A 12,331-nucleotide genomic window follows, 5' to 3' on the forward strand; every position below is an offset into this window, starting at 1 on the left:
GTGTTGTACTCAGCCCTTACTTTGTTACACAAACATAATAAGACTAGGCAGGGTTTAGGATCATGTGGGCAGTATTTTATGGTATCTAGCTGTGCAAAATAAGGGTGTAGATGCAGTGTAAGGAATGATGTCACTTATCAGTCACGCTGGTGGCAGCATGCTACACCACTCCTACACATGTTAGATGTGGCAGTCAGGTGAGGCCTCTGCTGTATGCAAGTGATGAATCATGCACTACAGGGATAGTAAAGAAAATGAGCAGTGAATGTGTCTGACTTTTGGTAGTCAGAATTTTCTAATTCATTATTGACACTGACATCCATCATTGCCATTATCCCCACTGTCACTTTAATCATTCTTTATTGGCGTCATTATCCCTGCTTTCCTCCTTCTCCTGCTCATACCCTGTTTCTCACCACCACCGCCATCATCATCATCATCACTGTGTCCTCTGGGGTCAGTAGGAGTGCGAGATGTTGCACGGGGAGTTTGAGGGCAGCGCCTGCGGTCCCCATGGCCCGTACATCCCTGACGTCCTCTTTTGGTGCGTGGTCCTGTTCTTCTCCACTGTCTTTATGTCTGCTTTTCTCAAGGAGTTCAAGACAAGCCGGTACTTTCCAACCAAGGTACATATGTTTTATCCAATTTATTTTAAATGTTTGTATTTGGTAACTTATGCTGCCATCAGTTGGTTGTCTTAGGACACAGTATTTGTGGAGAATCTATGTGCAGTTTCTATGATTCATCAATGTGATGATGTGCATGTGTGGCCTGATGCTGTCACACTCATCTGTACTGTCCTGGCGCCACCTTGTGGTGATGAGTGCTGCACTGTAGTCTGGATAGAGGTCAAAAATAAGGTGAAAGAGCTGAACTCTGTACTGATAGAGTTAATTAATTAATTAAATTTAAGAAAACAAGCCTAACCCATTGTCAAAACAGAACTTGAGCCATTATACTGAGACCCTTTAAAATATATAGAAAAGAAGTAATGTTTCTCATTCTAGATAAAGCTATAGAGACCAAATGTTCCAAAAACACCATAAAGAATATTCTTAAAATGTTCAACCCAGCCCAGTTCTTTCTATCTATCTATCTATCTATCTATCTATCTATCTATCTATCTATCTATCTATCTATCTATCTATCTATCTATCTATCTATCTATCTATCTATCTATCTATCTGTCTGTCTATCTATCTGTCTGTCTATCTATCTATCTATCTTTTTGTAACATACTTCTGTCTAAAGATTGTGTCTTGTTTCCTTTAGGTGCGGGCCATCATCAGCGACTTTGCAGTCTTCATTACCATTCTCACTATGGTGTTAGTAGATTATGCCCTGGGTATCCCCTCACCTAAATTACAGGTTCCCAACAAATTCAAAGTAAGTCCACATGAATCTCACACAAGCTGCTGTTTACATCAAAATGTATTGCACAATTTTTCTGTGTTAAAGTTTCATAACATTTAAATGAAACAGTATAAGAGTATAACAGTATAACAGTATAACTGTATAAGAATGTTTAGATTTAGATTCAACAGCCATGTTAGAGGGGCTGCTGAAGTTGTTAGACTGAATTGAAAAGTACGGCTGTGCATCATTAGCATAGCAAAGGTACAAGATGTCCTTGAAACTGTTCAGTAGATGACCCAGGGGTAACATAAGATATAAATTGAAATCAGAATTGGTACGAGGATTGTCTCCTGACGGACTTCAAATATGAGGGGCAGATATGAGGACATATACACCTGTTCCTATTCCTCCTTGCAAAAAGTAGCACCTCCAATTCTACAGCCCTGTCCAGCTATCCTAGACTAACTCCAGTCTCCTGGAATCTCCTCCATTCTCTTGAGACTGCACTGGGAGATACAATAAACCTTCTGACAATGGTGGGTATTGGTGTGCCATCCGAGGGATTGGACTACCTGTGAAACCTGTGTAGGATCCGGCATGTTGCCAGTAATGACACTGATCCTGGCCAAAAAGGAAACTAGTGTAAAAACATCCAGAAAATATATAACTTATATTAGCAGTGAACATCAAAGCGTCCTAATTAAATGTAATAATAGTCTAATAATAATGACTCAGAAGAGAAATTTAGAAATAAAGAGGAAATATGTATTTTCGTTTATTTAAACATTTCAAATTCTTCATTTTTATTAAATGTTCTTTTTGTCATTACCCTAGCCAACCAGGGATGATCGTGGCTGGGTTATCAACCCTGTGGGGCCCAACCCCTGGTGGACCACAATTATCACCTTCATCCCTGCTCTGCTCTGCACCATTCTCATCTTTATGGACCAGCAGATCACAGCCGTCATCATCAACAGGAAGGAACACAAACTAAAGGTATTTAATTGGATATGCTCACATTGGTGTGTCAAAGTGATTTTAAATGTGGTCAATACAATTAATTCCTACAAGCCCCAGTGTGCTGTTTTTTAGTTATCTAACCTTTGCTTTTTCTGAAATGGGTCAGTAAGCTAAATCTAAATATCTAAATCACACTTTCCTTGATCCAACCCTACAGAAAGGCTGTGGCTATCACCTGGACCTGTTTGTGGTGGGGGTGATGCTTGGTGTGTGCTCAGTAATGGGCTTGCCATGGTTCGTGGCTGCCACTGTGCTCTCCATCTCCCACGTGAATAGCCTGAAGCTGGAGTCAGAGTGCTCGGCCCCTGGAGAGCAGCCCAAGTTCTTGGGAATCCGAGAGCAGCGCTTCACTGGCCTCATGATCTTTACTCTGATGGGCTGTTCCGTCTTCATGACCTCTGTGCTGAAGGTAGGGGATAAACACCTATACTTATACCCAGGGGTGCACATAAGTGGTCCGCAGGTGCGCATTCGCTGTCAAAATAATGTTGAAGAAGCAAGCTCCTTTAAGCAATTACTTTGTTGTTCCTCCACCTCCAAAGAAATGTCAGAAGGAGTCCGAACCGCAAAAGAAGCGCGTATTCTCGGAAAAGTGGTTGCAGGAGGTGAGCTGGCTTCAAACAAATGATGAACACACAGAGATGTGGTGCAGAATATGCAGTGAAAATCCCACTCTAGCGGACAAAAACAGTGCCTTTTATATGTACGCAAACGTGCGTTGCAACTTCTTATCTGGAATGCGCACCTGCGGACCACTTATGTGCACCCCTGCTTATACCTATACTTAGTAGAGATTTCCGGATCTCAGAAGTACTTTTTATTTGTTCAATTCTTAATACTTTTAACAATATATAAAAAAATAACAGATAATTATTCAAAGGACCTATTTTAAATAATATTTTTAGGCACGTTACAAGAACATATAATGTTGTGTAATTTTGTTGAACCTATGAAACATTTCACCATTTGACTATTTGTTTGCATTAACAAAGGGACTCCCAAAGAGCTTTTAGCAGAAAACTAGTCACATCTCTAGTGTGTCCATCAAAATATTTGAGGAAATTAGACAAGTGGACAGTGACAAGCCTAAAACAAACAAACTACCTCCTGAAACTCATGTCTTTAACAATCCCTTTCTGTTCACTTTAGTCATCTCTCTGTGTAATGTCCTTTTTTATCTCCTTTAAGTCTGTCATCTCTCCATGTTTGTTTATCTTTTGTCTCTGTCAAGTTTTGTGTCTTAGCCTCTGTGTGCATGTATACTTCCTGTTTTATTTTGACAGTCTAATCTTGCGTGTGCTACGTTTCGTTTTGCTTTCCTTGCCTCATTAGTTAGATTCAGTTCAGCTGTGTTTTTTCCCCACTGTGCGTTGTCTCTACTTTTTCTAATCACCTGCTTGTGTATATATTGTCTCAGTCTCCCTTTGTCTATTGTCAGAGCATCAGTCAACTTCCCCTTGTGTCACCTAGCTTTCTCATAGCAAGAGTTTTTGGTTTCCTTTTGTATTTTATGTCTTACCTTTATTTTGTGCTTTGACCACCAGCCTAAATAAAATGCTTGCTTTTGTTTTTGTTTACTCCAGCTTGCCTCTGCGGGTCTGTGTTTGAGTCATCACATTCCTCAATATACTGTATGATCTGCGTATTCCACAGACCATGACAGAATCAGCGGTTACTTTCATATCAGATTATACAGACTGAATGGACAACCAACCTTGGCAAGGGGGCATTTGGCTCAACTCAGTGTTTGCTTCATTAACAAAAAAAGGGCTTATGTGAACAGTTGTGTTTAGAGTGACACAAGCTACGTCTACAAAACAGTGGTTAAGTTAGAATGAAATCACATCATAATTGCTAAGGAATTACAACCATATGATTGCATGGTTACATTTCTCTAGCATGCTCTTATAGAAATGTAGCCACAGTTGCAAAGTGCAAAAAAATATCAGACTGGAGCAGCCAGGGATCAAACCACCAACCTTCTAATTAGTTGATCAGCTGCTCTACCTTCTGAACTACAGCTAATAATGTCTAGCAAACAAAACAAGAGAAATGTTTTCTGTAACCGCTGACATGGATGAATAAGTTCACCATCTAACAGGAAAGACTAAGTTTTTACTCATACTGGAAATGCTTTTCTGTCTGTACGCAGTTTATTCCCATGCCTGTGTTATATGGCGTCTTTCTTTACATGGGGGCTTCCTCACTCAGAGGTATTCAGGTGAGCTAAAGCATGACCATGGTATTTTCTTTTGGAACAAATAATCCAGAAAAGCTTTGAAGGAAAATTCTCATTTTTTCTTTGTATCTGTGCAGTTCTTTGACCGTCTGAAGCTGTTTGGCATGCCTGCCAAACATCAGCCAGACTTCATTTACCTTCGTCACGTCCCTTTGAGGAAGGTCCATCTTTTTACTATCATCCAGCTCAGCTGCTTGGTCCTCCTCTGGGTCATCAAGACCTCTAAAGCTGCCATTGTTTTCCCCATGATGGTAACCCAAGTGTGCTTGTATATGCATGTGTGTTTGTGCACCTAATGAATATGATGGCTTGACATCAGTCTGTTTTTCTTGTTCCAGGTCTTGGCCCTAGTGTTTATTCGCAAGTTGCTGGACTTCATTTTCACCAAGAGAGAGCTGAGCTGGCTGGATGACCTGATGCCGGAGTGGAAGAAGAAGAAACTAGAAGATGCTGCACAAGAGGTGGAGTAAGAGAGCACTGTTTAGAGGACTTGGATGATCTTCAAATTTCGGCTAATGCAATAGATTTTTCTCTTCCCACAGGAGGAACACAGCATTATTGCAGAGGAGGAAGGCATTGTACAAGTGCCACTTGAGGGACACTACAAGTAAGTCTTTCGGATATTTAATTCTATTCTGTGTTTTGTGTTTTACCTAAGCTGTTTTGTCCGTCAACCAAAACTCACACATGCGGATATTTCTGAGTTCATTCTTAGCTCTAGCTTAGACGTATGTGTGGTTTAAGTGCTTGTGCTACTTTAGTGAAAACCTCATACAGTCAATGAAATAATGTCCTTTTCTCTGCTTGTTTGAAGGAGTGACCCAGCAACAGTAAACATCACTGATGAGATGTCCAAAGGGTCCTTTGGGAATGTGTGGAAGAGTGTGAACCCTGCTGAGAGTGCTAAAAAGGAACAAAGTGCTAAAAGGTTAGCCACATATTTGAATAGAATAGAATAGAATAGATTTGCATTATTTGCATTAATAATGCAAATTTGCATTATTAAGACTTCCAGATCTCCCATACAACACAGAGCTAATACTGGATGTTGATCCAGATCATAAGTAGGCTTCTGATCTTAAGGTTGTGAAAACAGCAAGCACAGGTGTTTATTATTCAGGAATACTGACTTTTTCCAAGAAGCTGACATGCTAGTATGTTTGTTTAGGAGCAGTCCTGCCCTTGTAGATTTCCCACTGAGCAGACTAACATAGAATTTCCTGCCTGCCTTTCTCATTTCATCCCACCCCTAAGCTCCCCTTCCTAACCTCTCAGAAGCTGATATCCCAAAGGTAAGCAGTTCAGAGGTGACCCCTTCAGCATGGAGAGTCTCAAGTGTTATTGCATGATGAATATGTGCTGCAAATTATGATTTGGGTGATGGAAGATGTATGTGTATGTTATTCATTCATGTTTTCTTGATGTCAAATGTGACCTTGGCATGCTAAATACAAACAGTTAATAGCACTGGGTCTAATTTACTGGTCACTGTAATCTATATTTTAAGGGTAGACTGCTGAACCTTTTTGAGATAAATTTGCATGCATGCATGCCACTGAAATTCTCTTTTTGTATCATTTTTGTTGGGTTTACATTTTCTTTTTCCCCCCATGCAGTTCCAAAAGCAACGAAAAGCGTCACAAGCGGAGAAGGCATGACAAGAGCTTGGACAGGGAGACAAGTTTGTGATGACACATACTGGCAAAGCCACTGTGCTGTCAACCAGTAAATCAACCAGTATACCGTGCCACACTCAGCCACCTTTGTACTGTGCTACACTGTGTTTTTTCGTCACGTAAGTCTATGTGCAAGTCGTGTGAAACAAAGAAAATTTATTAGAAACCGTATTAATGAGAAGAAACTGAGACACATCTGTGTTTTTCTTTTCTGTGTATATCAGTGTTTGGTGATACCAGCAACCGAAGGATGCCAGAATTATGACACCTGCAGTAACTGCTGTGTCTATGGGCCAATTACGGAAAAATTTTAAAGAATTTTTTAACTTTATTTTATTTGTATTTTGTATGTTTTTATATTTTTCCAACAACTACAAGTTGTCCTTTTAACAAGGTTACAGCGACCCACTAAAGAATTGATTCTATGTGGAACATTGTTTACTCCACGACATTCTCCGTGGAGCATTTAATGCCGCTGTTGTATTTAGCACCTCATAATAGACTGAAAAAAAGTAGATATTTGCCAATATAAATCTGTAGTACTGGTATCTAAAAGAGTTGGCTATATAGCAAATCTAGTAATTTTTTGGAAGCATTAAATATACATTTTATATATTAAATATATCTAAATGTTTTGTGACAGTGACCACTCATCATTTCCCAGTCTTTTCCATTCCTATCAGGTATAAATGTCTCCTTCTCCTCTAGTATGAAGCATTTGCCAAGAAACTCCCCAGAAATTTGACTTTGAAATTTGTTTCTGAGAGTCACATGAAGAGACTGACCTAAAGAGATTGCTAAATATGAAGCTAAATCCAGCAGCTAGTTAACTTAGCTTAGCATAGACAGCGTAAATGGTGAAATAGCTTCCATTGCTTTGTTTAAAAGTAACCAAGAAAACAATTGCTAACAGGCACTTTATATCTTATTTCTTAATTTCCTTATTGCAGCGTCCCTCCGACAGAAGACAGAGATGACTGGTATTCCGTTTACCGGCTGTTTATTAAGAACAGTAACACAGGCTACTGTAGGCCATAGCGGACGCCAAAAAAACTGGGAAAATGCTCTCTCTAGAATCATAACAAAAAAACCCTGGGCTCTATCGCTACCCGATCCGTACCGGAAACGCGATCGGTACCCCGCATGCGCAAATCTTACGTCACGTCCTCTCTTTGCCAACATTGCGACATTCAATATATTTGAATGATACGGTTAGCGCCCAGTTAGCTCCTAGCATTTCTCAGCAGCTCTGCCTCCTTTCCGACTACCGGGACATTTAAACAATGGATAATCCGTATACCAACAAATTCATGCTTTTCTCCTCAACAGAGAGCGTTCCCCGATTGAACTACAATGCCGTAAAATAAGAATGGCGCCTAATTACAGAGTTAATAATACAGACTTTATATGTCACGTGAAGATTCATCAGCCAGATGAAGTGTTTACTGACAATCGACAGTGGTAGCGGACATCATCATCACTATTCCAATCAATCCTCTCCACACAGACAAGCATAAACACACTCGACTGTCACTAAATCAAATTTAACACACGTTTGTAATGGTGCTAATTCAGTTTACAATAAGGTTCATTCGCTGGGTCAGCAGGTGGCAGTATCCTCTTACACTGGGGAGTAAACTGCCATTAAACGAACAGAAGAAGAAGAAAACCCCTGCACATGCGCGGTATGGATCGGGTAGACCCGATTTGTCCCTGTCGCTACCCGATCCGTACCGGAAACCCGATCGGTACCCCGCATGCGCAAATCTTACGTCACTTCCTTTCTTTGCCAGCATTGCGACATTCAATATATTTGAATGATACAGTTAGCGCCCAGTTAGCTCCTAGCATTTCTCAACAGCTCTGCCTCCTTTTCGACTACCGGGACATTTAAACAATGGATAATCCGTATACAAACAAATTCATGCTTTTCTCCTCAACAGACAGCGTCCCCCGATTGAACAAAAGCTCCGTAAAATAATAAGAATGGCGCCTAATTACAGACTTAATAATACAGACTTTGTAATATGTCACGTGAAGATTCATCAGCCAGATTAAGTGTTTACTGACAATTGACAGTGATAGCGGACATCATCATCACTATTCCAATCAATCCTCTCCACACAGACAAGCATAAACACACTTGACTATCGCTAAATCAAATTTAACACGCATTTGAAATGACGCTAATTCAGTTTATAACAGGGTTCATTCGCTCGGTCAGCAGGTGGCGGTATCCTCGTACACTGGGGAGTAAACTGCCATTAAACGAACAGAAGAAGAAGAAAACATCTGCACATGCGCGGTACGGATCGGGTAGACCCGATTTGTACGGTCGGACTGTGCACATGCGCAGTAAGGATCGGGGAGTCCTGATCCGTAACTATCTTTTTATTTTTCGTTTTTGTCTACATTATATTGAAATGTTTAATTAATGGAAACATTTTAAGAGATACTTATTATTCTTAACATCTTAACAGATACGCTGACCCGTAACTATCGTAAAACGCTTCGACCGGAAGTAGACACCTTTCGCGCATGCGGGGTACCGATCGGGTTTCCGTTACGGATCGTTTTTTTTTTTTTTTTTAAACTTTATTAGTAAAGATAACATACAAACAAAATGCACCATACATTACACATTCAGAGAATAAGCTTTCCTTACATATTAACTTTCATACATAGGAAAAAGAAAATATAAAGATGGGGTCACATAATTTAACAGATTATTAACTCACTAAATCAAAATCTTCTACAAAGGAAACAAAAAAAGCAGCCTTTTTCTTTTTAACTAAAGTCAAAGAATTAACCAACAGTTTTAAGTCGTTTTTCCAGTAAGCTAGTGTTGGTTTGGTCTTAAAAAAACGACATTTATGTATAAATTGCTTGCACAAAATTAATAACACATTAACACCATAATTAGCTTTCTTTTCTTTCAAAAACACTCCAAACATTATCATATTTAAGGTAAATGGGGTAATTTGAATCCCACTGGAATAAAGCCAGGTATGAAAATCCAACCAAAATATTTGTATAAAACTGCACAAAAAGAATAGATGGTCCAAATGCTCCTCTTCTGTTTCACAAAATACACAATTACCAGTTTCTATTTTGAATCTATCACCAAGGAGTCTATGTGTCCGGTAAATTTTATTCAAAATTTTAAATTGGACTTCTTTAGGAGGGATAGGGAAGGTGATATAATCAATTCTTATTTTTTCAATTTCTTCCCTTTGGAAATCTTTTAATATGTAATTACGTCTAAGTAAATTTGGAGAATAAAGACTCCTTAATGAAGATCTTAGAAACTTATTATTGCATTTAACATCACAAAATCGAATATCATCTATATATAATTGCCTTAACTTGGGGGAGATGTCAGAATATATTATATCATTTACAACTATGTTATTATAAGTGACAGTGCTATGGATTTTATAACCCGATTAAATTTACTTTTAGAACATTAGATATTAAACTTTTGGCAAAAATCTTGATGTTCTAGAACATGTCCTTCCTTATCTACAAAATGGGCAATTGCCCAAACACCTTTTGATAACCAATCTTGAATAAAAATAGATTTTCTGTTCATTAGTATATATCTATTGTTCCAAATTGGGCTATTATGTGGAGTGAAATTATGTTTGGTTACGGATCGGGTAGCGACTGTCACTACCCAATCCGTACCGGAAACATTCGCGCATGCGGGGTACCGATCGGGTTTCCGGTACGGATCGGGTAGCGACAAGCGACACTTTTTTTTTTTCTTTTTTCTTTTTTTTGTTAAACTTTATTTAACAAACAATGAGTATACAACATACGAACAGATGAAGTATACAAAACAACAGAACATGAACACACAAAGCCAGGGGTAAAAAGTTACAAGAATACACGCAAAAATTCACAGATATATATTGTTTTGAGAGCCTTTTTGTTGGTAGAGTCTGATATTGATTGTATATACGTTTCCACATCCTTAAAAAAATGACAGAAATATGGTGTTTTGTTAGTAAACTTACATTTATGGATAAAAAATTTAGCTAAAAGTATTAACAAATTTATCACAAAAAAACATTTATCATTCCTCTTGGGGAACTTAAAGAAACAGAATAAAACATTTTCCCATCGTAAAGAAAATTCCCTTAAAATATGGACAATAACAAAACTGCTAAATTCCTTCCAGAATCTCTGTGTAAAAGAACAGTACCAAAAAAGATGTGTCACAGTTTCTGGATGATCCCCACAGAAAGTACAGTTAGTATTTATGTCTCTTTTAAATTTTACCGTGTAGTGACTGGCTGGATAACATTTATGTAGAATTTTAAATGAGACTTCCTTCACTTTATTTACAATCAAATATTTATGGGGGATCATCCAGACTGTCTTCCACTTGATATCTGGAACATATCGGTTCCAGTAAGATATTATATATGGGAGAGAGACGACATCTTCTTGGAATAAACTACGTATTCTCTTATTGCTGTTACCAAGTTCCTGTGAAAAGCAGATTTTTCCTATTGGTGACTCAGCTGGATCAGGGAGAGTGACTGAGGTAGATATTGAGCTGTCAGTGTTTTTATATAACATTAGAGTCCCTGAGGGTATGGCACCAAGCACCATTGAGAATTCCTGAACACTGATTGGAAAATTATATAGTGCAATGAAGTCGTTGTAAGTAAGTAGTTGTCCCTCTTTATTAACCAGCTGAGCCACCAATAGGATCCCATTTTGGACCCAAGTCTCCAGGAAAAGTGATTTATTTTTAAATAAAATGTCTCTGTTGTTCCAGATAAGGTATTTGTGAGGTGAGAAGTTGTGTTTATAAATGAGGGTCCATGCTAAGAGGACTTGCTTATGGAAGGATGAAAGTTTTACAGGGAGTTTCTCAACATTGTAATTACAATTTAAAATAAAATTAAAGCCACCAAAACGAGAGAAAATATGATATGGTATAAAGTTCCAGATAGAGGTAGGGTTTTTAAGAAAATGTTTAGCCCAATTAATTTTGAAAGTGTTATTTAAAGTAGAAAAGTCTAAGACGTTAAGCCCACCTGACTCGTACTTATTCATCACAACAGTTTTTCTAATATAATGCGTACAGTTTTTCCATATAAAATTAAAGAGCATACGGTCAATATCTTTACTAATTTTCTTATCCAGATGTTGGTAGCGACACTCTCCTCCCGAACTCGCACTCCTTTCTTCCGCATACACACACAACACACACTCTCTAACTCCCACCCCCCAAACACTCTCAGCCAACCACAAGAATGTTCTCTGACAGACTCTCTGTCATAGGTAGCTGATATAATTGACAGGCTTTACAGCCACTAGACTATTACACCTTCAAGGACAATCAGTAAATCACATGGCTGCAGGTGTGTAGCAACTATGCCATAACTGAGTGGCAATTCTGAACATAATAATAACACATAATAACACCGATTAGACAAACTAACTTGTAATCCAGTCCGTTATAATATGAAGTGTAAAAATAATATTTTTGATTGGTGTCACTATTACTTGCTAGTGATTGCGGCATATTAATCATTCACTGGAATAGACATATCTATCATTTAATCTGACTCTCAGAAATAAAGCAATTAAATAAAAAAAATTGAAATATTTTCGGATTTCTTTTGGTGACATTATTATTTTTGGTGGAGAGGGTGGGAGGGTAACCTTTTGGGAAATTACATTTAGCATGGTAACATAGATTGGGAAATTTTTGTATGTATTGACTTTTTTTCCTCAAATTGGACAATGATGAACTCTTGAGCGACTGTACAGTAAAGCGCCATGTTTTCCACCTGCATTCTCTTCATCATCTTGTCAGTAAGTGTCATCCATGGACATGTAATCTCCTCTCCAAATGACCCTCAGTGTGTTAACATCTGAAGCTAATTATTTCTTTTAAAAAAACCAAACACCTGCATGCTGGTGAAAAACTGACTGTCTTGCTGCAGGACTATGGTTCTAGAAATGCAATAATACCTTTTTTTTCTGGGAAGGGCAACATGTAATAACAGTAAAGAGTCTT

General features: G+C 38.4%; 1 protein-coding gene across 1 annotated transcript in view; it reads left to right on the forward strand.

Annotated features, from left to right (window-relative positions):
• Positions 1 to 7,318, forward strand: part of LOC116311829 (sodium-driven chloride bicarbonate exchanger-like) — a 58,131-nt gene extending 50,813 nt beyond the window's left edge. The window contains exons 18-27 of the mRNA XM_031729039.2: positions 465 to 626; positions 1,273 to 1,386; positions 2,191 to 2,352; positions 2,534 to 2,785; positions 4,529 to 4,597; positions 4,693 to 4,866; positions 4,954 to 5,076; positions 5,158 to 5,222; positions 5,430 to 5,543; positions 6,232 to 7,318. Of these exons, the coding sequence (XP_031584899.2) occupies positions 465 to 626; positions 1,273 to 1,386; positions 2,191 to 2,352; positions 2,534 to 2,785; positions 4,529 to 4,597; positions 4,693 to 4,866; positions 4,954 to 5,076; positions 5,158 to 5,222; positions 5,430 to 5,543; positions 6,232 to 6,304 (1,308 nt within the window). The 3' untranslated portion in view covers positions 6,305 to 7,318. The remainder of the gene's footprint in view (positions 1 to 464; positions 627 to 1,272; positions 1,387 to 2,190; positions 2,353 to 2,533; positions 2,786 to 4,528; positions 4,598 to 4,692; positions 4,867 to 4,953; positions 5,077 to 5,157; positions 5,223 to 5,429; positions 5,544 to 6,231) is intronic.
• Positions 7,319 to 12,331: the final 5,013 nt, after the last annotated feature.

This window comes from Oreochromis aureus, linkage group 23 (genome assembly GCF_013358895.1).
Source record: "Oreochromis aureus strain Israel breed Guangdong linkage group 23, ZZ_aureus, whole genome shotgun sequence".
Classification (NCBI taxonomy): Eukaryota; Metazoa; Chordata; class Actinopteri; order Cichliformes; family Cichlidae; genus Oreochromis; species Oreochromis aureus.